This window comes from Haplochromis burtoni, unplaced genomic scaffold (assembly GCF_018398535.1).
Source record: "Haplochromis burtoni strain Fernald_Lab_line unplaced genomic scaffold, NCSU_Asbu1 Contig_1228, whole genome shotgun sequence".
Taxonomy (NCBI): Eukaryota; Metazoa; Chordata; class Actinopteri; order Cichliformes; family Cichlidae; genus Haplochromis; species Haplochromis burtoni.
In genome coordinates, this window is record NW_024583589.1 from 1 (window position 1) to 26,597 (window position 26,597).

The window sequence follows — 26,597 nt, forward strand, 5'->3', positions numbered from 1 at the left end:
CACCTAGAGAACCTTTATTAAGAAAGGAAATCAGTGGTATCGCACATATTTTCTGTGTGATAATTAGTACACTTCAGTTATTTTGTAAATTTCTTAAGATTAGATTAGATTAGATAGAACTTTATTAATCCCTCGGGTGGGTTCCTCTGGGAAATTCGATTTCCAAAAAAGCACAGCACCGACAGAAGTTACAGAGTTACAGAATATTATATATACACACACACACACACACACACACACACACACACACACACACACACACACACACACACACACACACACATATATAAATACAGAGACAATATAAATAAAATATACAAAGGGGATAAATAGAATAAATAGGAATAAAAAATAAAAATACAAGTGAATTGCACATTTCAAGTATTGAGTCTATTGCACTGTTGACTATTTACAAAAAGTATTGCACAAGGTATTGTACAGTGAGGTGAAGAGGCACTACAGCTTAGTTGTTCCCCCCTCCTTTGTCCTCCTGTTTCCCCTCCCTCTCCCCTCCAGAGAGGAGTTAAACAGTCTGATGGCGTGTGGGACAAAGGAGTTTTTAAGTCTGTTAGTTCTTGTCTTGGGGAGAAGCAACCTGTCACTGAACAGACTCTTCTGGTTGTTAATGGCCGTGTGCAGAGGATGCCTGGCATTGTCCATAATGTCCATCAGTTTCTTTAATGTCCTTTTCTCTGCCACTGTCACCAGAGTGTCCAGCTTCATGCCGACCACAGAGCCAGCCCTCCTGATCAGTTTCTCCAGCCTGGATGAGTCCTTCTTTGCTGTGCTGCTCCCCCAGCACACCACAGCATAGAAAAGTACTCCAGCAACCACCGACTGGTAAAACATCCTCAGGAGCTTCCTGCAGATGTTAAAAGACCTCAGCCTCCTGAGGAAGTACAGTCGGCTTTGGGCTTTTTTATACAGGTGCTCTGTGTTGCATGACCAGTCCAGTTTATTGTCCACCCACAGCCCGAGGTACTTGTACTTGTTGACCACCTCCACCTCCTCCCCCTCTATCTGAACCGGCAGTGGACCTTCTCTGGACCTCCCGAAGTCCACAACCAGTTCCTTAGTCTTTGAGGTGTTGAGTTGCAGGTGGTTTGTGTGACTCCATGCGACAAAGTTCCTCACCAGACTTCTGTACTCCTCTTCCTGATCATCCCAGATACACCCCATGATGGCCGTGTCATCTGCAAACTTCTGAATATGGCATAATTCAGAGTTGTAGCAGAAGTCAGAGGTGTACAGGGTGAAGAGAAGAGGGGACAGCACAGTTCCCTGTGGTGCTCCTGTGCTGCTGACCACAGTGTGTCAGACGTGATGTCCTTCAGCCTGACGTACTGTGGTCTGTCGGTGAGGTAGTCGGAGATCCAAGCCACCAGGCAGGGGTCCACCTCCATCCTGTTCAGTTTTTCCTGAAGCATACAGGGCCGGATGGTATTAAAGGCACTGGAAAAGTCAAGAAACAGGATCCTGACCGTGCCTTTTCCCCCATCCAGGTGTGAGTGGGCTCTGTGTAGGAGGTACAGGATGGCATCCTCCACTCCGACACCCGCCTTGTATGCAAACTGTAGTGGGTCCTGGGCATGTTGTACCTGTGGTCGGAGGAGGTTGAGGAAGAGCCGCTCTAGAGTCTTCATAAGATGTGACGTCAGTGCCACCGGTCGGAAGTCATTCAGCTCATTGGGCCGGTTCTTTTTGGGGACCGGGACGATGCAGGATGTCTTCCATAGGGCGGGCACTCTCCCCAGTCGCAGACTGAGGTTGAAGACTCGTTGTAGCGGCTCCCCAAGTTCAGCAGCACACGCCTTTAGCATCCTAGGACACACCTTGTCTGGGCCTGCTGCCTTTCTGGGGCGAAGCTTCCTCCTGTAGGTGTCCTTTGCTTCCCTCAGGCAGCGTTTCACCTCCCGCTGTGCTGCTTTCATCTCCTCCTTCACTTTGCTCCTGAAAGCCTTCTTCTTCATGTTGAGGACAGCTTTGACTTCCTGTGTTACCCACGGTTTGTTATTAGGATAACACCGTACCGTCTTAGCAGGGGCGACCGTGTCCACACAAAAGTTGAGGTAGTCTGTAAGACAGTGTGTCGCCCCCTCTATGTCCTCACCATGTGGGCTCAGGAGCACATCCCAGTCTGTGGTGTCATAACAGTCCCTCAGAGCATCCTCCTTTTCTGGGGTCCATCTCCGGATGGAGCGCGTTGTGACAGGCTGCCTTTGGACGAGGGGTGTGTATTGTGGCTGTAGGTAAACCAGGTTGTGGTCTGACTTCCCTAGTGGGGGGAGGGGGGTGGCTCTGTATGCATCTCTCACATTAGCATACAGTAGGTCAATTGTCCTGTTGCTCCTTGTGGGACAATTCACAAACTGGTGAAAAGCAGCCAGAGTAGAGTCCAGTGTGGCATGGTTAAAGTCTCCAGATATAATAATGAAAGCCTCGGGGTTTTGTGTCTGAAGTCTTGCTGTGACTGTGTGTATTTTCTCACAGGCAGCTGTTGCGTCGGCCCTCGGAGGGATGTAAACACACACACAGATCACATGACTGAACTCCCGAGGTAGATAATATGGCCGCAAGCTAACAGCTAGCAGCTCCAGGTCCGGACGGCATACCGAAACTTTAACGGAGACGTGTCCAGGGTTACAGTATCTGTTGTTAACGTAGACAATGAGTCCCCCACCTCTGCTTTTTCCGCTGGCCTGCGTGTCCCTATCGGCTCTCACGGATGTGAAACCGCATAGGTCTACGTTAGCCTGCGGCGTTAGCTCGGTTAGCCACGTCTCCGTGAAGATAAACAAGCTGCACTCACGGTATAGTCTGTGGTTGTTCAGAGCGCACAGTTCATCAATCTTATTCTGTAACGAGTTCACGTTGCCCATGATCACTGTCGGGATTGATGGTTTGAATCGCCTCCGGTGATCCGCTCTCCTCGCTCCAGCTTTGCAGCCTCTGTAGCTCCTCTTTAGCTCGGCCGGGATGTTGTGTCGCATGCCGGTCTGTCCCTTTGTTTTTAGTGCCAGCAGCTCCGCTCTCGAATAGATGAAGGAACTGGTTCCAGAAGTTTTAAAAAGTGCATTATCCATCTTGTATCGCTATATCTAAGAGGTATAAGTAGAGGAAGGTGAAAAAAAGTTTGAAAAGCCTAGTCTAAAAAAGTTAAAGTTAACAAAAAAGGTGCGGTGTTGCAGAGCTACTTGGAAAGGCTGCCGTCACTCCAGCGCCATCTTTTACTACTGTTCCTCAGCCCTCAGCCTTAACACCGGCTCTCCACAAGGCTGTGTACTGAGTCCCCTACTGTACACTCTGTACACACATGACTGTGTTAGTTCCCACCCAGACAACGCAGTCATCAAGACTGCAGATGATACCACTGTGGTGGGGCTCATCAGAGCTGAAGTTCAGAGGCTGTCAGATTGGTGTGCAGATAACAACCTGGACCTCAATACCACCAAGACAAAAGAACTGGTAGTTGACTTCAGAAGGAGGAAGTCTGAGCTGCAGCCTGTCAGCATCAACGGGGAGTGCGTGGAAAGGGTCTCCAGTTTCAAGTTTCTGGGTGTGCACATAGACACAGACCTCCAATGGAGCTCTAACACCTCTGCGGTCTTAAAGAAGGCCCAACAGCGTCTCCACTTTCTGAGAATCCTCAGAAAAATGGACCTGAAGAAGGAGCTGCTGACCGTCTTCTACCGCTGCTCCATTGAAAGTGTGCTGACATATTGCATCGGTGTGTGGTTCTCCAGCTGCACCACAGCACACAGAAAGGCACTCCAGAGGGTCATCAATATGGCCCAAAAAATCATTGGACATCCTCTTCCCTCCCTGAAGGACCTGTACAGCACTCGCTGTCTCAAGAGGGCACGCAGCATCCTACGGGACGGTACACACCCAGGACACGGGTGTTTAAGCTGCTGCCATCTGGCAGGAGGTTCAGGCTGCTGAGGTCCCGAACAAATAGACTCAAGGACAGCTTTTACAACAGGGCAATAGCCCTGATCAATGCAAATAGCTGATCTGACTGGCTACCTACCTGGACTTTTTTGGGGGGGATTAACAACGGTAAAAACAGTAATATAATAATATTTATATTTATAACAAGGTGCAATAATAACAGTTGCAATACAAATACACTTTCTTCTTTATTACACTGTGTTGTGTTGTTTGTGTTGCGTTGTGATGTGTCTAATCTTGTCGTGTTGTGTTACATGTAGTGCAGATGTAGGACAGTTTTCCAATTTCATTGTACTATTGTACTATGTATGACTGTGCAATGACAATAAATAGTTAACTTAATAATAAAGAAAAACAATTGCTTGTGACTTCTTATTGTTTGTAAAGACAATTTAAAAATATATAATAATATACAACACAGTCATATAACAGGTTGGGAGGATGAGAGTTTTAGACGTGACTGATTATTTGGTGAAACTGTGATATTTTCCTCACCTCCTGTGTTGAGCTCATTGTTTCCTCTGTAGTGACTCAGCTGAGTCCAGATGGCTGAAAATGTTCCTCTGCTGCTCCGTCAGACTCTTCTCCTCCTGCTGATCAGCTGGGACACAAAACAGATCTTTGTTAGGCTCCACACTGCACTGAAGAGTCAAAGTGTCTCATATGTTCATCTGACAACACAAAGTACAAATTTCACTCTGATTGCTTGTAGAAATCTTGTGAGACGTGTTGTGCTGCAAAGTGAGGAAACTCTCTCACTCACTTATACTTCAGGAGGAACTTTGTGACATTGGCTCTAATATTCTAAGCAGCCCTTTACTATGACAGGGCCAGAAAGTCCTATTTGAAGGTTTGGGAGAAGGACCATGTTAAAGGTGGATTGGGGTTTATACACTTTGTTATGATACAGGTAAGGCTGTAAGAGCCTGAGAAGGTGTCCTGAATGAACCTCTAAAACCAGTTTTCAGCTAACGACTCTGCTTCAGTCTGGAAAACAGCAACTACAAGTTTAAAGACTCCATCAACAATTCACACCCAGCAACAGCCTGAACAGCTCCTCCTGTGGTTTCCACAAACAGGGACAGACCTGTTACTCCCCCACCCCACACTTTCAACTCCTTCAGCCCCCCAGTCCCACCACCTCCACCATTCCCCAAACTTTGATTCTGTTCATCTGGACGTAGCTTTTTGTGGGAGAAACGTTTCGTGACTCATCCAAGTGACTTCTTCAGTCTCAGCTGACTGCAGGTTTCCCCAATCTTCAACAGTGCATTTGCATAATGACTGAAACGAGCACCACTGAAGGAACAATGGGCTGGGAGGTCAGTTATTGAGCATTAATATGCAAATTCTCATGATCATTGATCAACAACCACTGATCAAAGCTCATTGATCAAATGCTGTGATTGCAGCGACTCCCCAACTCTCTGAATGGTCTTTGATTAATGAGCTTTGATCAGTGCTTTCCTTCCTGCTTTGACTGCAGCTGTGTTTGACACAGGAAGACATTTTTACATTCTTCACACTCTCCTGCACATTAACCACCACAATATATTTTTATTCTCTGTGCTTTCAAATATGAACACTGTTTACTTTCATCTCTGTTTCATTAGTTTTTGTTAACATCTTCCTGTGCATCACTTTACAGCAGCCACACTCATTAAAATGAGACTTTGTAGGAGTTCACTTCCTCTCATGTGTTCATCCACAGCAGCTGGACAATAAAGTTTATTGTGACCCTGATACTGCAGCAGATCGCTCTCATCCATTTCCTGTTATCACTTCAAATAGAAACGAGGCTGTAGAGGTTTGGTGCAGGCAGAAAAACAGCTGCAGGGACAATGAAAAGACTTTTCTGCTCCAACTTCTCCCAGCATGCTGAGCTAATGATTAGTTGGTGTTTTTCTCCAAACACTCTCTCACTCTTCTCTCAACGTGTTCACAATAAACTGTGAACAGACACCGAGGAGAGCAGCAGAAGACCTCATTCAGGAGCTAAACTCAACATGAACTGAACTCACAGTAAAGTTAGCTCGGTGCTTACCTTTAGATGAGCCCACAAACCGAGAGAAACTCCGCGATGAAGCTGCAACTCTTTCCAAACACAGGAAACAGATCAGGGAGCAGAGACCCACGTGGTTCACGCTGATCTCAGCTACGATCCAGGAGACAAGGGTGGGCAGATCGATGCAGATATCGATCCAAACGTTGGTTTAGTTTGTTTTATCATCCAAATTCACTATTTTCTTCGCTTTGGATGAAAAAATAGCTCCGTCTGTCATCCCGGAAGGCGCTTCGTCTTCTTTACATCGTTTATTGGCGGTTGTCAAACAACAAAATGGTGCTTTACTGTCACCTACTGGTGTGGAGTGTGAACTGGCACGTCGACCCTCAAATGCACACAAACGATTTACTCCCTTTTAAAAACTGGAATAAGGCCCGATAACTTTCACCTCTTGCTGAATATTGAAATATCTTTTGAATTAGTTAAATGTCAGAATAAAAAGAGGGAGCTGTCTATGTTAATCACTTTCATCAAATTTAGGAGTACATATACACTAAGTTTATTGTTAATTAATAAGAAAACTCCAGACGATTCCATTCTGAGCTGAAGAAGCTTCTGATTGGTTAGTAGAGTCCATGTGAGTAAATTGGTGGCACAGCTGTGGATGCATATAAGGCAAAACACAGAGCCTGTTTCTTTGACATGGGAAAATCAAGAGACGTCAACCAAAACACCAGGAAAAGAACTGTGGAGCTCCATAAGTGTGGTTCAATTTTGAATACAATTTGGTGCCATTTACAATTAAGAAATACAGATTAAATAAAGTTAACAAATGTTTTTTTATATTTATCAATCTAAAAAAATAAACATTTAGTCTGATTTGATGTTACAATCAAAAAAGTGTTTGTGTTTTGATCTGAAGAGTACATAAATATGTGGTTTCAACTGTATATTTGATGATTGTCAGCACAAAGAGGGAGAGAGAGGAACAGAGAGAGAGATGGAGAATGAGGACAGAACAGAGATGGAACAAGAGCAGGTGAGACACACGTGTTACTCAAATGGTTGTTTACTAAAAGTATCACCGTATCATAGGTACTCATGTATCTCGTACCTAGTGTTTCTTTTTAGGTTTGCTATTTTTAAAATTCTACATTTATTAAGTTATGCAGGCTTGTTTGCACAACAAGGCTAAATAATTATATAAACTTTTCTCAATCTAAATATTGTACTTTGGTAGAATTAAAAAAATAAGTGTAGTGCAGGTCTATGATGATTTTTAGTGCTACTATCATCTAGTTCTGATTCTGGTTCTGTCTTGGTTACTGTTGTAGTCCTGTTTTAATTCCGGATCAGTTCTGGGTCTGGTTGAATTGGGGTTTAGTCCCTGTGTCTTGATACAGCCCGACTTTGTTCTGCCTTGCTGCTTAATTAAAAAACTAGTTTAAGGTGTCCTGCAATGTGATATATATTTTTCCCTATATGAAGTCATTCTTTTTGAACAAAACTCAAAACAGAGCCTATTAATCTTTCAGTCATTTCTACCCCCCCCAAAAAAAAAAAAACCCACATGCATACTACCCTTTAGGGCTAAGCCCTGGGTGTTTCAAATGTCTGGCTCCACCTCTGATGGGTAGATAGGCCTCGTGAAGCGTTTCAGCACATTCCCCAAACTGTATCGATACTGTGTCGACACAGTGTTGCTGTTTTGCTCCATACTGACACCTGCTGGACCTTAAATATCATTGCAGGCAACTTACTTGAGACTCACAACAGACACTGATTCAATGACCTAGTCATACTTGTATACACTGTAAGGTATTGTACTTTCCATGGAATCATTTTATATCTTTACATATTACAAATATTGTAGACATCTTTAAAATATATTGATGAATGACATTAAGTGAAAATTAATGAAGGTTAGATTGAATAAAAGTATTGTGAATGTAATATTACCCATTTTAATGTAATTGACTCAGAGTTTATTCTAAACTTTTATTCAGAAAAATAATTTTATCCAATGTTTTTGCATTCAGTCTATTGCTTTAGTTGAGACCATTTCCCCAGCTCTGGAAAACACACGCTCACACTCCAATATCAACGAAATGTAATCAGATACTGTTAATTGTTTCTTCACTTTTTCCCGACATGCTTGCATTTAAATCGGGCTCCTCTTCTCTCCGTGTACTTGGCCTGTAACACTGCACTTGCGTTCTTTGGAGCGTCTGCCCCCCCTTCTTTCTTTCTCATAATGGCCTGATACCAGTTTGTCTTTGCCTTTGTATGGCCGCACGGTGTTTCTATCAAAATAAAGTCTATGGGCATGGATTCTCAGCATGGCTGAAGATGCGGCTCCCATTTACCGATGTGCCATTAATAACTGACGTATGAATTTATCTTGCAGGTCGGATGTAATTGCATCGTGGGCCAGATATGGTCTGCGGGCCACAAGTTTGACATCCCTGGTGTAAAGTAACAACCTGCTCTGTACAGTAGTCTAGTTTCTAGTTTCCTCGATCATCTTGTAGACTTGCTGTTCTTTACTTTGATAACTGAATAAATTATTCCTTTCTGCTCATGTGAATTCCTCCCCATCCATATAAAACAGTAAACTGATTTAAGGATGTTATAGAAAGTCAACAAGCTGTAGAAGTTGTGCTTTATAATAAATACAGAGTATGTGACTGTTTTTAAGAGTCTTTTAACACAAACACTGACTTTCAAGGAATCACTGAGGCCAGTTTTCCTTTGAGGAAAAAAAAATCCATCTGACGCCACACTTGTTGGTATTGCCTGCATCAGTATTTTCTCTCTTCATTATAAGCTATTTGAGTTTGCACCACTGCAGTATTAGATAAAAACCTCAACAAGCAGACGACCCCCTATGAGCAAACACTTTGTGATCGTGGGAAGGAAAAGCAGAGAAAAGAGTCTGTTTCCCAAATCCAAACTGGAAGCTAGTTCGACAGGAGAGAGGCCTGATATCTGAAGGCTCTGCTCTCCTCCAAAAGTACAACTGCAGTCTGAGAGCGACGTGCTCTGTTGGGATCATACGGTACTACAGTATAAGGTCTTTAAGAAATGATGGGGCCTGATTATTCAGGACTTTATATTCAATTCTAGATTTAACATGGAGCCAGTGTGTTATGTTTCGGCTGTGTGCTGGCAGGAGAAGGACCCAGACTGACCAAAGCCAGAGCAAATGTCCAAAACCAAAAAAAAAAAAACAACAACCAAAAACATGGAGCTCATGAAATAGTGCAAAACAAAAGTCTACGAAAAGCACTGATGCTCAGGAAACAGTCCAAAAGCACCACTCAGGAGGACGACCCGGAGGACGGCCGCACACGAGACTATCCAGTTCAGGGGGGCCGAAGGCTCAACAGTCCATGACTGAACAGCTCAGGGGGCTGACCACGGAGCCAGCGGTGGCAACGAATCAGGTCAGGAGGCCGGCCACGGAGCCACCGGCCAAGAAGTCCAGTCAGCGGCCTGGAAGGTGGCCACTGAAGCCAAACCAGGCAGGGACGAAGTTTAGCAGGACTAGGCCAGGCAGGACCAGGCGAGGAAGCTACTGGTGGTGGTAGCGCTGCAGGTGAAGGCGTGGAAGCCGCAGGTGGTGGAGCAGCTGACAAGGAAGGTTGCTGGTGGGGCTCTCAGCCGGTCTGGAAACCAAAGCAGGGACCAGCTGGACCTCAACCTCCCTCACCCGAGGGACTGGTACAGGTGCAGGAGAAAGCTGGGCCCGAGCTGCCCTGAGTGCAGGGGCAGGAGGCAGAGAGTGGAGCTCAGGAACATTTTCACTGACAGTTTCTGTGTAAATGGGCTGGTGAGTAGCACACTCCAGGGATAAAGCCATACTAACAGTCTCATGAGATGCTGCCTGAACAGTGTTAATGGGATGGACACAAAAGCATGGTGAGCTGGGTCGAGGTTAAATGGTTATGAAACACAAAACTCAACTTGATTCAATAGTTTTGCGGCACTGAGTCCAAGCTTCCTAGCCAGTTTTAATATGGCAGATGGCACTCTGTTGCTAGTCACATTTTCCATCTGAGGCACAGAAAAAATACAGTGAGGTACTGGTGGAGCAACACTGGGAGTCTCAGACACAGGAGCAGGATTATCGAGGTTCAGAGGAGTCAGTTGAAAAACCAAAGTGTTCATAGAAGGAGCGTGACTAACCATAGATGAAATGGTAGTTGGTCTGGTACCAGAATGTGAAGAATGTGGAAAACAGTCATTTTCACTCACAAAAGCTGTCTGCTCAGCTGCCATGGAGCGACAGCGGTGTGAATGCTGCTTTCTCCTGGAAGAGGGAGGAGACGAGCAGTCCCATGAATCCTCCAGCGGACTCGGCTGAAAATCCTCCGGCTCTTCACAGAAGCGGCTGCTCATACAAGATCTACAGCAACACAGAAATATCCATACCTCCAGGAGTGCAAACTGTGTTGATGAACCCAACAGTAACAAAATAAGTTCTGAACTGAAATCGGACTACCTCTTAAAAAAAACAAAAAAACCTATCACATGAAATGCAAATGGCTTGGGATGTGGCACAAATACCTAAAACTTTACACCACTGTATCTGAGGATTTATATGGTCGTTATAAGACACTATGCCCCTAATGCTGAAGGACTGGTTTATCTTCAGAAGGCTGGAAGCTTTAAACACTCGCAGGAACACAGTGAGATGGACCGTCTGATACCTCAACAGGGCGGATAGTAAACTAATGTCGATAGCAAACAAAAAGCTTTATTTTTTTATTTTTCAAGTCTTCCACTGTATCAAGTTGCCGGAGTTTTGGCACAACGCATTGGACATACCCACGTTGACAGCAGCCTCGTTTGTGCACGCAGCGACCAACGTTGTTGTCCAGTCATCCAAGCCTGTGTCCTCAAGAAGTCTCAGAAGTCCATCCCTGTGCGGTGCGGTCAGCACCCAGTTCAATCAGTCCAAGAGAGTCAGAGGTAAACTCTCCGTTGCTGGACACAGACACAATGTAAATGATGTCCACAGATCCATCGGAAAGCATCCCCCAAAATTCGGCAGACTGCAATTTGGCTCCTAACTCCCCGCTGATGGTGTGATGCTCTGCACGATCTGTGCCGCCTTCAAGTGAATGATATGCACGTCTGACATTTACTCCTAGCCAACACAATAATAATATCCTCAGAATATAAATGTGGACATTTCTTCTCAGCTAGCTTGTTTATTAGCAATGACTTGCACCACATTTCAGTGCACTCATTGTTAGCTTCAAGCCACGGCACTTTGGAGCCACCTTTTCGAAAGAAGTTTTTTCTTGAGCTCTGGCTCCGAAGCTGTAGGAACACCTGTCAGGTTGAATGAGATGGTCAAGTACGCAAGGGCGCTTGGTAACATAAGTGTCACTACGCATTCATAATTTTTGTCACACATGCACACCTGAATAGCAGCTAGGTGCATCCCTGTCTATAACACAGTTTAACATGTTTATCTACTCATCACCTGTTTAATTTTTCTCAGTACACAAGACGAACATGTTCATTCACACCTGAACTCTGTGGAGCCTGATCTCAAGGGTTTTAAGTCTGACCCTGAAACCGGAAGAGGATCTTTCTGTCTCTTCAGATTCACTGTGATCCAGTGATGGGAGTGATTTCAGTCCTGAGTGATCACGCTGATGTTTGCACAGAGCAGACAATGAAGTGAATGTTTGGGCACATTGGTAACAGTGAAACAGTTTATTAGTAACGTGGGATCGTTTGTGTTTGGAGTATGAACTGAGATTCCTGAAGCTCTTGTCACACTTGTCACAGCTGTAGTTTCCTTCCACGTGTGTACGTTCATGATTGTTACGATTACCTGATTGTAAAAAGCTTTTGTCACAGTGTCTGCACTTGTATGGTTTCTCTCCTGTGTGGACTCGTTCATGTCTTTTAAGGTTGACTGCAGTGGTGAAGGATGACCCACATTGTTCACAGAGGTGCTTTTTAACCCCACTGTGAATGAGTTCATGTTGTTTTAATCTACCTGATGTGGTGAAGCTTCTCCCACATTCTTTGCAGTATTTCAGTTTGTCTCCAGTGTGTCTACGTTGATGTACTTTTAGGGTGTGTTTTCGACTGAAAGTTATTCCACAAAGATCACAACGAAACTCTTCCCCACCACCACAGTGATGACAGGGTTGAGAACTGGATCCATCTGTGTCGCTCTGCTTCTAAACAAAGACACAAAGACAGTGTAAGTCAGTCCTTCAACACTTTTATCCTGAACGTCGCCTGAAATAAAGAGCATCTCTACAGACGTCCAATTACATTTTACTGTTTCAACACACTCAGTTTACTGTAGGGCTGCAATAACTACAATACTACCATCATAATACTACAGTAATACTTATTTCATGTTACAGTAACATCTGAGTTACACTAAAGTACTACTATGCTAATATTTGCAGGGTACCAACACAGTGCTAAACTACTAATGTAACACTAGTAATACTCATTTAATACTGCATTAATAACACTGTAAATGTGCAGTTATAACACTCAGCTGACTGGGACATAAGACAAACACTGCTACCCCCATGACACTGGAATTATAATATTAAATAAGTATTTTAACATTAATGTCTAAAAGCACTAAAGCTATAAATAAGCAATGATACTACTGCTACAATAATACAATACCATTACATAACGATACAACTTTGTTAACCATAAGAGAAGATTACTGAATGTTTGGTTTTGTGCTTATTTTCATTTGTGTTTTATTTTATTCCATGTACACCTGACAGAGGAACGAGCCGCTGTAAAGAAAGAAGAAAGAAAGAAAGTGTACTTTATTGGTCCCCGTGGGGAAAATCCCTCTCTGCATTTAACCCATTCACTCAGTGAAGCAGTGGGCAGCCATTGGGCGCCCGGGGAGCAGTGTGTAGGGACGGTACCTTGCTCAGGGGTACCTCAGGGTAGCTGTTCAGGGGAATCGAACCCCCGACCTTCCGATCATGGGGCCACCACTCTACCTACTGAGCTATCCCTGCCCAAAATGCCCAAAAGGCCTTTTATGCTGAAATAATAACAATATCATTATATACCAGGAAACTGCCTGAACATTAAATAACACCATCATATTAATTTTCAGCACTTTTAGTTTTTCATGATCGTGTAAACAAAAATCACAACTGAAATGAAAATCTGAATAATCACTCAGAGCTGCTTTTCCATCATATATATCCATCCATCCATCCATTCGCTACCGCTTTTCCTTTTCAGGGTCGCGGGGGGCGCTGGAGCCTATCCCAGCTGTCTAGGGCGAGAGGCGGGGTACACCCTGGACAGGTCGCCAGTCTGTCGCAGGGCTAACACACAGGGACAGACAACCATTCAACTCACATTCACACCTAGTGACAATTTGGATTATCCAATTAACCTATCCCCACAAGCTGCATGTCTTTGGACGGTGGGAGGAAGCCGGAGTACCCGGAGGGAACCCACGCAAACACGGGGAGAACATGCAAACTCCACACAGAAAGACCCCGGCCTGATGGTGGAATTGAACTCAGGACCTTCTTGCTGTGCGGCAACAGTGCTAACCACCGTGCCGCTAACACAGTTTAATGAGCAGAGTTGTTCCAAACAGTCAGGCTAAAATGACAAGATAACAATATAAATACATACCTCACAGTAGCTGCACTTGTAGAGTCTCTTTCTGGTGTGGATCTGTTGGTGTCGTCTCAGGTAACGTGGAGATTTAAAAGTCTTCTCACACAGGTCACATTGATAAGGTCTCTCCTCAGTGTGGGTAAACATGTGCTGTTGTAAATCTGTGCCTGTTATAAACTGTTTATCACACTGATCACAGCAGTACACAACATGTCTGGTGTGAATGCGTAGGTGTGTATTCCGGCTGTCTATGTGGCGAAAAGTTTTTCCACAAATGTCACAGCTGTATGCCTTAATTCCAGAGTGGGTAACTAGATGCTTCTGTAAGTGGCTACTTTGAGTAAAAGCTCTGCCACACTGATCACAGCTGTACGCTTTAACTCCACTGTGGATGAGTTGGTGTTTTTTTAGGACATCCTTCCAAGAAAAAGTCTTTCCACACAACTCACAGCTGAATTGTCTCTCTCCAGTGTGGATGACCTGATGACGTTTTAGTGAACCCTTCACAGCAAAACCCATCCCACACTTGTCACAGGTGTGTGTTTTCTCTCCCTTTCTTCTTTGAGGTTTGTCGGCCTCCTGAGAGCGCTGACTTCTCGCTCCATGTTGGTCCTGCAGTGACAGAGATACAAACAGAGGCAGTGAGTGAAATGCAGTCGTGGAACAAACTCAACCGTAACAATCATTATAATTTCCTTTATTTCCTTTATATTTGAAAATATAATGGATATAATAAAGGCTTATCATATTATTTTATTATATTATTTTACTGTATTATTTTTATGGATTGGATTTATATAGCGCTTTTTGAGGCACCCAAAGTTCTTTACAATGCCCTATTCATTCACTCTCACATTCACACACTGGTGGAGGCAAGCTACAAGGCAAGCTTTTATTCATCATAATAGATAGAAAAGACCAATGAGACCATCAAATAATTGAAATGCAGTCGTGGAACAAACTGAGCCGACTGTCTTCAGCACATCTCTGAGAAATGGTGTAGGTAACATATCCAAGGGGCACGTAGTTGGTTTCATGTGCATTATTATATCAGTGAGATGGGATAATGAAACCGGTTTAAATTCTGAAAAAAGGAATGAACATGTAGGTGGTTCAGAGGGGTCTTGGGATGGGAGCGGGATATGTGCTCAGATATCATTAATTTTTTCAGTAAAGAATTTTTGAAAATCCTCAGACGTGTGTGGGGCAGTCTCAGATATGACTGATGTGGTGGGATGCAAGACAGAGTTGATTGTATTGAATAGAACTTTAGGATTACCAGACTTCTTGTTAATGATCATGGAGAAATAATTTGCTCTTTCTACCTTGATGGTGCGCTGATAGTTATTTAAGCAATCTCTAAACACTTGATAAGAAACGTGGAGCTTATCTTTCTTCCATTTTCGTTCTGCTTTCCTGCATTCCTGCCTGACGGCACGAGTGACCTTATTTAGCCAAGGCCGAGTTTTAAATTTTGGCCGTCTACTTTTTAAAGGAGCAATTGAGCCCATTATGTTGGTACAAGCACAATTAAAACATGCAAGAAGCTCATCAGGATTATTGCTATGAGGAGAACTTTCATCAAAGGTGGCTAAAGGAGATGCAGCGAAGGCAGCTGAGAATTGGGGAGCAGTTTCAGGTGTTATAGGGCGTATAAGAGAGGGGGCCTGGGTTTGTTTGGGGGATGAGTGAGGAATTGGAATATTAAACAAAATAAAATTATGGTCAGACGGACACACATCAATCACTTCAACGCCAATCACTGAGAGCCCAGATGACAAGATGAGGTCAAGAGTGTGGCCCTGCTTTTGTGTAGGGCCGTTGACAGACTGGGTCAGGTTAAATGAGTCCAAGAGTTGTAAAAACTCCCTAACCAAAGGTTTAGAGGGGCAACACATATGGATATTGAAGTCGCCAAGGATTAGAAGCCTATCAGTGGTTGGATAGAAAATCCGAAAATTCCTTAATGAAGTCTTTGTTAAGGTGAGGAGGCCTATAAGCTAGAGCACAGAGTACAGGAGAAGACAGATCCAGCAGTTGCAGTTCAAAACTGGTGTAGACACTTCTGGGTAGCATTCTACATTTAAAGTGATCTCTGAAGACTGTTGCCAGGCCGCCTCCACGACAGCAGGTCCTAGGTGTGTTAAGGAAGTTACAGTTTTCAGGAGTCAGTTCCACAAAAGCAGCTAGATCATCAGTAGGTAGCCAAGTTTCAGTTATAAAGAGAAAGTCCAAGCCATGAGAAACAAACAAGTCACGGTATATGAAAGTCTTGTTCACCACGGACCTTGCATTGATTAATGCCAATTTAAGTGGTGAAGAATCCGAGAATGAATGTGTGACAGCACCAGATGGTACAAATTCCAGATGCTGAATCGTATGGTTAAAAGGGGAATCATAGTTTCTCCATTTGTTCACACAGCCAAGTTAAAACCACGTTAGCCAGCATGCCACAGCCACGAATTACAGCCCAGTGCCAGAAAAGTGTCTTCATAGTTTTATTTTTGAAATACACCAATTTTTATATACTGCAGGAAAAAATAAATAAATATTATAATGCAAATTTGCAAAAATTAAAACAAACTATTTCCAGCAGTGCAATATGAGTCCGAAGCATCCCAGAAACGACACAGAAAGTCATGAAGTCGAATATAACTTTTAAAAACAGCAGTATAGCCTCACAAGGCCCTGATGGTAAAAGGCTACATTTCCGCAAAATGACATCACTTCCGGTTTCGGGCAGGACATGAAGGACATGCGATAGTTCACGCTGATGGAGTATGAAGTGTTACAAACAGCTGATCGGATCAGCAAAGCGTGTTTCTGGAATATTATGTCTTTGCTGCTGCAAGTGCTTTCTATGCAGTTTTTGCAAAGCTATATGTGGAAGGAAACCGTGACCTAGGACAAGCTGATGGCATAAGATGTAAGTACAACTCCTCCGGTTTTCAAAAAGTAGTGCGCTAGCTTACGTGGTTGCAGTGCTAACGAGATTTAAAAACAGTTACGCAAAACGGAGCGTGCCCGCTCTGACCGGCTTTAAAGGGTTAATAAACTGGAAATGTAAAGCTTACATGCAAGTCCTCATGTGTTGAAATCAGATATTGGGTCTGTACGTGATATTATGTTTTTTCATAAACTTAAAGATGCTGCAAAACAATCTGAGGCAGAATATTTAGTGAAGTGATTGTATATATAATAAAATGCAACACAGTCATATAACAGGTTGGGAGGATGAGAGTTTTAGACGTGACTGATTATTTGGTGAAACTGTGATATTTTCCTCACCTCCTGTGTTGAGCTCATTGTTTCCTCTGTAGTGACTCAGCTGAGTCCAGATGGCTGAAAATGTTCCTCTGCTGCTCCGTCAGACTCTTCTCCTCCTGCTGATCAGCTGGGACACAAAACAGATCTTTGTTAGGCTCCACACTGCACTGAAGAGTCAAAGTGTCTCATATGTTCATCTGACAACACAAAGTACAAATTTCACTCTGATTGCTTGTAGAAATCTTGTGAGACGTGTTGTGCTGCAAAGTGAGGAAACTCTCTCACTCACTTATACTTCAGGAGGAACTTTGTGACATTGGCTCTAATATTCTAAGCAACTCTCTGTGAATGGTAATTATGGCCATTGATCAGCGGCCTTTGATTAATGAGCTTTGATCAGTGGTTCGTGCTTCCTTCCTGCTTTGACTGCAGCTGTGTTTGACACAGGAAGACATTTTTACATTCTTCATGATTATACTTTATTCTTTTTGGGGGAAGTGCAGCTTTAAACCTTCACATGATTCAAGTCAACCCAACAAATCAATCTGAACGATCACAGTGGGAAAAACTTCTGTAGATAAAATAAAATAACAAATTCAATCCACAACATGATTAAAAACATGATTCCCAAATCACCAAGAGCTGCACATTAACCACCACAATATATTTTATTCTCTGTGCTTTCAAATATGAACACTGTTTACTTTCATCTCTGTTTCATTAGTTTTTGTTAACATCTTCCTGTGCATCACTTTACAGCAGCCACACTCATTAAAATGAGACTTTGTAGGAGTTCACTTCCTCTCATGTGTTCATCCACAGCAGCTGGACAATAAAGTTTATTGTGACCCTGATACTGCAGCAGATCGCTCTCATCCATTTCCTGTTATCACTTCAAATAGAAACGAGGCTGTAGAGGTTTGGTGCAGGCAGAAAAACAGCTGCAGGGACAATGAAAAGACTTTTCTGCTCCAACTTCTCCCAGCATGCTGAGCTAATGATTAGTTGGTGTTTTTCTCCAAACACTCTCTCACTCTTCTCTCAACGTGTTCACAATAAACTGTGAACAGACACCGAGGAGAGCAGCAGAAGACCTCATTCAGGAGCTAAACTCAACATGAACTGAACTCACAGTAAAGTTAGCTCGGTGCTTACCTTTAGATGAGCCCACAAACCGAGAGAAACTCCGCGATGAAGCTGCAACTCTTTCCAAACACAGGAAACAGATCAGGGAGCAGAGACCCACGTGGTTCACGCTGATCTCAGCTACGATCCAGGAGACAAGGGTGGGCAGATCGATGCAGATATCGATCCAGGACGTTGGTATTCATACTTTAGTTTCTCTTTGTCAATTTACCCGTCATGAAAAACAGCTCTCTGTGCAATCACCTCCTCTCGTGGACCCATGTGCTCGCTCCTCCTTTGTTACGCCCTGTCACTACTACGCGAGTTGCCGCTACGGAAACCCGATGGTCACAGCCCGCATGCGGTCAAAGCTCGTATTCTCTCTTTGAGGCGACAAACTCATTCCAAAATGAGAGAGAGATCAAACTACAGTCTACCATTCACAATCGTAAAGGTTATCACTATTGCAAAGATGTACCATGAACGTTCGGATGACACTACATTATTCCTAAAAGATGAAAATCAAATCTCTATTGCTATTGAAACAATCTCCATATTTTCCAAAGCTTCTGGATTGTACTTGAATATTCCTAAATGTGAACTTATGGCGATAAAAGAATGTTCGAAAACAGCTTTGTGTAACATTCCAATAAAACAAGAAGTTCGTTATTTAGGTATCATAATAACCAAAAATCAGGAAAGTAGAATCACTCAAAATTTTTATCCTATTCTAGAGAAACTCAAACGCAGATTTAATCAGTGGCTCTTAAGAGATTTGTCGTTAAAAGGCAGGGTATTAATAACTAAAGCAGAAGGCATCTCTCGTCTTACATACGCTGCATTGGCATTGCACCTTGATAAAAAACTTATAAAGAGGGAAATCATTAGATGGCTTAGAGATGTAAAGGCAGGTTATACTGAGAGATCTCTCGTCTTACATCGTCATTGGATCATTGAATAAGAGTTATAATATTTCACTTTGGAAACACACTACATTAAAAAAACAGTTCTTATGAACTCCTATGTCAATGGAGGACTTAATGTGTTGGATTTTAACACTTTAAATAACACATTCAAAATAAATTGGTTGAAGAATCTAATTACTAATCCTACTTCCATTTGGAATACTATACCTGTGTTCATGTTTTCTAAGTTAGGTGGCACTGAATTTTTCCTTACTTGTAATTTTGATATTGATAAAATCCCTTTAAAAATCTCTGCTTTTCATCGTCAAGCTTTTTTAGCATGGACTCTTATTTACAAGCATAACTTTAGTCCACACAGTTATTATATCTGGAATAAAAGGATGTTTTATTTAAAAGAAAATCTCTCTTCTTAGATAGTTGGTTTAGGAATAACATTGTTTTAGTCAACCAATTATTTGATTCAATGGTACGCTTTTCTCCTATGAAGAATTTTGTTTACATTTCAATTTAGCTATAAATCGTCATGATTATACCAAAGTATTTGGCTCAATACCATCAGGGGTTTGTATGCTGTTTAAGAATCAACCTAATATCACTTCATTCCACAGGCCGTTGGCATCTCCCATACAAACTTTTGTTGGCAAAATTTGCTTTTCTAAGCAATCTAAAAACAACAATAAATCGATTAGAGCTTTATTTCAGAGTACCATAACCACGCTACCATATGTCATTTTTTTCTGGAACCGGCTGTCAGATGGTATTATGTGGAACGAAGTTTGGAAACTCCCTAATCAGTTTTTAATTACCAACAAAATTAAAGATATTTCTTATAAATTAATACACAGAATTTATCCTTCTAAAGATTATCTTCAAAGCAAATTCAAATTAGACATTGATACAAGCTGTAGCTTTTGTAAAACTTCCAAGGAATCTACTATACATCTTTTTTGGTTTTGTAACCTTGTACAAGATTTTTGGCAGAGTTTATGTGTTTTTATTTCAGAAAATATATTTAAAGGATTTGTACTGTTTTGGAAATATGTTTTGTTTGGTCTGCACAAAAACCAAAAACAATTCAACTTTGATAACAGATATATGGTTAACTTGTTACTTTTAATGGCTAAATTTCATATTCACAAGTCCAAATGTTTAGGAAGACATCCCTCTTTTTATGTATTCTCCTTTGAACTTGTACAGTATCTTAACTCAATTAAGAACTCCACTAACCCAAAAGCTATAAAAACTATTGGTGTTTGTGAAAAAATCAAGATCTTTCAATCACTTTATTCTTTGGCTTGATCAGTTACTTTCCCCCTAGCATATTTATATTGTTGTTTCTGAATACTGTTCTTGTATTTGTTTATCTATGCATACAATTCTTTTGTAAGTACAACACCATTATTGTAGTACTGTTTAATTCCATTTTGTATTGTACTGATGTTTAAATAAAGGTTTGAGAAAAAATATATATATATATATTTCGAATGATACGGTTACACCCAGTTAGCTCTAGCATTTCTCAACAGCTCTGCCTCCTTTTTGACTACTGGGACATTTAAACAATGGATAATCCTGTATACAAACAAATTCATGCTTTTTCCTCAACAGAGAGCGTTCCCCGATTGAACAACAGCGCCGTAAAATAAGAAAAATGGCGCCTAATTACAGAGTTAATAATACAGACTTTGTAATATGTCACGTGAAGATTCATCAGCCAGATGAAGTGTTTACTGACAATGACAGTGATAGCGGACATCATCATCACTATTCCAACAATCCTCTCCACACAGACAAGCATAAACACACTCGACTATCACTAAATCAAATTTAACACACGTTTGTAATGACGCTAATTCAGTTTACAATAGGGTTCATTCGCTCGTCAGCAGGTGGCAGTATCCTCGTACACTGGGGAGTAAACTGCCATTAAACGAACAGAAGAAGAAGAAAACCCCTGCACATGCGCGGTACGGATCGGGTACCCGATCCGTACGGAAATCGATCGGTACCCCGCATGCGTGGGTGGGGGGGGGGGGGGGGGGTGGGGGGGGGGGGGGGGGGGGGGGGGGCGTGGTAGGCGGGGGGGGGGGGTGGGGGTGCTCTGCCTGGGGGGGGGGGGGGGGGGGGTGGTTTGGATCGGGCATGCTGCGAAAGGTGTCTACTTCCGGTCGAAGCGTTTTACGATAGTTACGGGTCAGAGTATCTGTTAAGATGTTAAGAATAATAAGTATCTCTTAAAATGTTTCCAATAATGAAACATTTCAATATAATGTAGACAAAAACGAAAAATAAAAAGATAGTTACGGATCAGGACTCCCCGATCCTCACTACGCATGTGCAAAGTTGGACCGTACAAATCGGGTCTGTCGCTACCTGATCCGTACCGGAGTTCGACACCTGTGCCATAGGCCATATATTACCCACGACTCATGTATAGACTCACTGAGAGAACTAACACAGTACACAGTTGTACCCAACCACACGGCAGGAGTGTTAGCTTAGATTAGTTTAGCACCTGCTAGCGGCACAGACAGAAACATAGTCATTTTGGCCAGCACCTGGGAGTACTTCCACCTCCGGCGACTCAGGAGATCTTCTTTGGGATAAGCCACTTGAGGAAGTGCTCCGTCAGGCCGCCCCATCAGAAAGCAGTTGGGGGTCACTGGATCAGGATCACTGATGTCAGACGGGACATAACCTAGTGGTTTGGAGTTCAAGATGCCCTCCACCTCCACAAGGACCGTGTGGAGGACCTCTTCTTGAAGGGGTTGGGATCCTACTGTAGTGTAGAGTGCCATCTTGACAGACCTAATCTCCCGCTCCCACACTCCCCCGAAATGAGGAGCCGCTGGTGGATTGAAGTGGAAGACGATCTTATGGGGAGCCAGGAGCTTCTGCAGGTCAGAGGTCATGGCTGCAAAAGCTGCTTGGAGTTCCCTTTCTCCCCCACGGAAGTTGGTCCCTTGGTCTGAGTACAGCTCAGCTGGAGTTCCTCTCCTGGCAATGAACGTCGAAGTGCCATTAGGGGGCTCTGGTTGGTGTGTTGCCGGGGTTGGGCGTGTGGGTGTATGGGGGCCCAGCCCTGGCGCAGGGTGCTGCCAGTGCATCGAGCCACCTGGGGGGCTCTTCAACTGGTGGGGGAGGTTGTTACATCTTGCAGGAGCTCTCCTCTCTTCAGGAACTCACTCTGCAGGAGGGGGAGATATAGGAGAGGTGGAGGAAGATCTCAGCCTGGGCGTCTATTGTCTTGTGTAGTCTGGAAGATGAGTGGATGATGGGGTGGGTGCACTCTGAGGTGGGGTCGGGGGGCACCGGATGGGCCTGGGCCCCCTTTCGCTGGCGGGTTGCAGAGTATGGGGGTGCCTACTGGGGTCAGCGGGGGAGCTTGCCCCTCCCTTCCATCCCTCCGCATCTCCAGCTGCCTCCATCTTCCCGTTTCACCACAATCACCCACACATGCAGGGCCTTGGGGTAAAGGTGTGTCACCAGGGTGCAGGGGAGGCATCCCCCCCTCTGTCCCCTTCTGGCTGCCTGTGCCTCAATTTTATCCCACAACTTAGACATTCACATTACTCACACTCTCATTACACATACATATAGGATCTTGGGGGTGGGCACGCTACACGGAATCCAAAAGACCATCAGGGTGTACACCTCACCCCTGGCGTCGTTGCCCACCTCTCAATTTTAAATACACGTAGACATTGAGGGCTAGCAGGAGGGGCTATGCGCTTACCTGCTGCTCTCTGGCAGGTAGCTCCATGCCCTCCTGGGTTTTAAATGCACCTTAGAACACACATGCATCAACACTACAATGAGCGGGTGGAGGGAGGTTTGGAGTCTTCTCTCACCCCCGTTCTCTGCGGCCTGCTGGAGCGGGGGGGCTAGGAGGAGGAGTTGGCCGTCCGACTGCGGTCTGGAATGTGTGGCCTCCCTGCTGCTGCGGAGTCGGGGCGTCTGCTTCTCCCCACCAGGGAAAAGGGTAACACCACCTGGGTCTGGGTGTAGTTCCCCCCTCCAGGGGAAAGGGTACCTAGACCCGGTTCGTAGAGTATGCTTGGGAAGTGTGATTGTGTGTACAGTGTCTGTGTCCACGTTGGGTGAGTGTTGAGTAATTACATATGAGAGAATGAGGGTGGGAGCTCACGGGCACGTCTCTGCAACTCCCCCTGGCTTCTGCTCCGCGGCTGCTGAGTGAGCCCTCATCTGGGACTCTCCTCAGCTCTTTCTGGGACAGTGGCGCGGCTGCCCCTCTGTTGGTCTTCCTTGGTCTCTTGTGTTCTGGGGGCCTCTGGATGTCTGGAGTTTTGATCTCCTCCATACCTGCTTCATGCCCTGGAGGACGGGGCTGTGGCCCCCCACACCCTCTAGCAGATCATTACATGAAGGAACCTTTTAAAAACAAGCGCGTTCATGCTCACAGGTGTACACACGGGTGCTCACACACACAAACTACACCCTTTTTGGCTCCTACCTCAAAGCACACTGTGTGCTGTCGATATTACGTGCTGCACAATAATATTTAATATTTAGTATTTACTGTTATATTCCCATAGATCATCATGATGCTGTTTATTCTATTGCTCTTGTTTTCTTCTGCTCGTTTTCTTTTTTCATTCTCAACAGGTGAAATTAAAAAAGTATCTACTGTTATCTATTATTAGCTAGTTTATTGGGATGGTGTTGTTTTTTATTATGTTGCTCTTTGGTGATCGTGGTGATCCAGGTGTTTTGTTTGTTTTTCTTCCCCCCTTTCTCACCGTCTCTTCTCCCCTCTATTTTTCTTTCTCTCCCTCTCTTTCTTTCATTCTTTCTCCCTGTCCTATCCCCCAGTCATGTCTGTCCCGTCTTTAAAAAACGAAAATAAAATAAATACATAATTATAATAAAGGTCAATCAAATGGACCAATATGGCAAGGCCATGATGATCCACTTGGTAAAATAAATCCGCTTGGCATCTTTCTTGGCCTTAAGACAACAATTCTGATGGCTAAAGATCCAAACGGGACACAAAAAAAAAAAAAAAGGAATAAAGGCAGGGGTCGGCAACCTGCGGCTCCGGAGCCGCATGCGGCTCTTTAGTCCTTATAGTGCGGCTCCGCGTGGTTTGGGAAAATAAATTAGAAGTATTTAGCTGAAGTGTATTTTATTTATGTTAGTTCTTTTTTAACTTGTAGTTCTAAATTGGAAGATTATTGTGATATTGAAATATAAAAATAAAATTATATTCTATTATTTTTTCATCGCTCAAAATAAGCGTCACACTCGCGGAAGCCGGTGTACCGCCGAAACGCCGTGCATTTATCGAGACTTTCAACCCCAGGTAGGCCAATTATGGATCTTCGGATCCACATTATGTCAGCAGCTGTTCTCAACTGTGAACTATGTTAAAAACAAACACCGTTCACGCCTCACAGATGACAGCTTACAGTCCTGTGTAAAGATGAAAGGGACTTGGTACAGCCCCGATTTGCAGATGCTGTGCGCAGAGGTTGAGGAGCAGAACCTCTCCGCTCAGGTGCGTCCGCCTGGGCGTTTATACTGCTGTCTGCTTTGGTCGCAAAGCCATCATGGATGTCTGTGGAGAGCCGGCTTTTTTTAGATTCAGTTAAAATCAAGGCACTCGAAAAGATCCTCTGGAAAAGAGTAATATTCTTGAAACAGAGTTTAATAAACAGAATTACAAGGACAGTAAGAAATTACACACAGAATATAGCGAGACAGTTAGCAGAAAAGCAAAGTGAAGCGAACCCCATGGTGAAGAGCCTTTAAGCACAAACATAACAAATTTGCAAAGGGATAACAAACAGTCGTTATAATTAATCACACATTGAAATATCAAACAAATCAACAATACAGCTCTTCCAATTAGCGGCTCGTTAATATTATGCTGAACACAGTCCAAAAGATTCAATAAGTCACATCAGTCTCTACTGTCTGTCTACTGTTTACTATAATAGCCAAGAAGCTAACAAAGGTAAACAGCAGTTTTCTCAATTCCTACTAATGAGTGTTATCGTTTCAGGACAATACCAGGTAAGCAGATGTGTTGTTTACTTTTGTGGGATTTTACACAACCCAGGAAAAATAATTAATACATAATAGGCTTGGAGTGAAGATATGAATCATAATCAAGCAGCCTGCCCCCTCCCCTTTCGACAGGTTGTGTGTGAGACTTCAGCACAGCATCAAGCAGGCGCACCGAGGGCCCTGACACTCAGTTTTTACATATATGCTGTCAATGTTAACGCTGTCATCAAGATTGACACAATTACAATTTTTAACCCATCTGGAGCGCAGAATGCACGAACTTTGGATAAACTGTCCAAAATACATTGACAGAGACATTTCAGGGATTTCTGATTTCTGCGCTCCAGAACGGATTAATTGTGTAAAATTTTTAATCACGTAATCGTGATGTCAGCATTGACATTAAGTTTAACCCTCAAACCTCAAGAGAATCTTTCTGTCTCTTCAGATTCACTGTGATCCAGTGATGGGAGTGATTTCAGCCCTGAGTGATCACGCTGATGTTTGCACAGAGCAGACAATGAGGTGAATGTTTGGGCACATTGGTAACAGTGAAACAGTTTATTAGTAACGTGGGATCGTTTGTGTTCGGAGTATGAACTGAGATTCCTGAAGCTCTTGTCACACTGGTCACAGCTGTAGTTTCCTTCCATGTGTGTACCATTCATGATACGATTACCTGATTGTGAGAAGCTTTTGTCACAGTGTCTGCACTTGTATGGTTTCTCTCCTGTGTGGACTCGTTTGTGTGATTTAAGCTGACCTGCAGTGGTGAAGGATGACCCACACTGATCACAGAGGTGCTTTTTAACCCCACTGTGAATCAGTTCATGTCGTTTTAATCTACTTGATGTGGTGAAACTTTTCCCACATTCTTTGCAGTATTTCAGTTTGTCTCCAGTGTGTCTACGTTGATGTACTTTTAGGTGTTTTCGACTGAAAGTTTTTCCACAAAGGTCACAACGAAAGTCTTTCCCACCACCACAGTGATGACAGGGTTGAGAACTGGATCCATCTGTGTCGCTCTGCTTCTAAACAAAGACACAAACACAGTGTAAGTCAGTCCTTCAACATTTTTATCCTGAACGTCGCCTGAAATAAAGAGCATCTCTGCAGACGTCCAATTACATTTTACTGTTTCAGTTAACACACTCAGTTTACTGGGCTGCAAGTGGAAGGCTGAGAAGGCAGTTGAGGTGGCGGAGTCACGCCTAAGGCAGAAAACACTGATGGGGGTCTTAGCAACAGGGGGAGCAGGCTTGGGGTACGTCCCAAAGGCCCAGGTCAGCAGGGCACAGGGAAAGGAGAGACACCAGCTACTCCAGGAAGAGGTCCGAGCAGGTGTGGAGGAGGAGCGAGTAAGTAGAGCTGTAGGCCTTAAGCGGCAGGGAGCATGGACAAGGTGGGAGAGCACCTTGCAGCGCAAGGTCACCTGGGCAAACATCATGCAGGCAGACTTCCACCGGATCCGATTCCTAGTGCAGGCAGTTTACGACACTCTGCCAAGCCCAGCAAACCTCCATCTGTGGGGAAAGAGCGAGACACCTGCCTGTCCCCTGTGCTTTGGAAGAGGGACCCTAGAACACCTCCTTAGCAGCTGCCCAAGGGCCCTGGCCGATGGTCGGTATCGTTGGCGGCAACGA

The 26,597-nt window shown here is 43.8% G+C and overlaps 1 protein-coding gene and 1 long non-coding RNA gene across 3 annotated transcripts; both read right to left on the reverse strand.

Moving 5' to 3' along the window:
- Positions 1-4,441: 4,441 nt before the first annotated feature.
- LOC121813176 lies at positions 4,442-6,489 on the reverse strand. Its single transcript, XR_006053555.1, has 2 exons — positions 5,996-6,489; positions 4,442-4,552 (listed from the first exon to the last, which is right to left on the reverse strand). It is a non-coding gene; the product is annotated as an uncharacterized LOC121813176 (long non-coding RNA).
- Positions 6,490-10,383: 3,894 nt separating this feature from the next.
- On the reverse strand, positions 10,384-18,185 carry LOC106632723 (zinc finger protein 271). 2 transcript variants are annotated; one of them, XM_042216735.1, is made up of 4 exons: positions 18,029-18,185; positions 16,895-17,000; positions 13,622-14,218; positions 10,389-12,162 (listed from the first exon to the last, which is right to left on the reverse strand). In XM_042216735.1, exons 2-4 carry the CDS (start codon positions 16,910-16,912, stop codon positions 11,491-11,493), a joined length of 1,287 nt encoding a protein of 428 aa, XP_042072669.1. In that variant the 5' UTR covers positions 16,913-17,000; positions 18,029-18,185; the 3' UTR covers positions 10,389-11,490. The 2 variants fall into 2 exon arrangements, with proteins under 2 accessions (XP_042072670.1, XP_042072669.1); XM_042216736.1 differs by lacking the exon at positions 16,895-17,000 and having other exon boundaries at positions 10,384-12,162.
- Between the last annotated feature and the right edge of the window lie 8,412 nt (positions 18,186-26,597).

Coding starts and splice junctions, on each gene's coding strand:
- LOC106632723 (XM_042216735.1), bottom strand. Junction 12,163..13,621: donor ACAAGTGCAGCTACTGTGAG/GTATGTATTTAT, acceptor GTCTTTGTTTAG/AAGCAGAGCGACACAGATGG.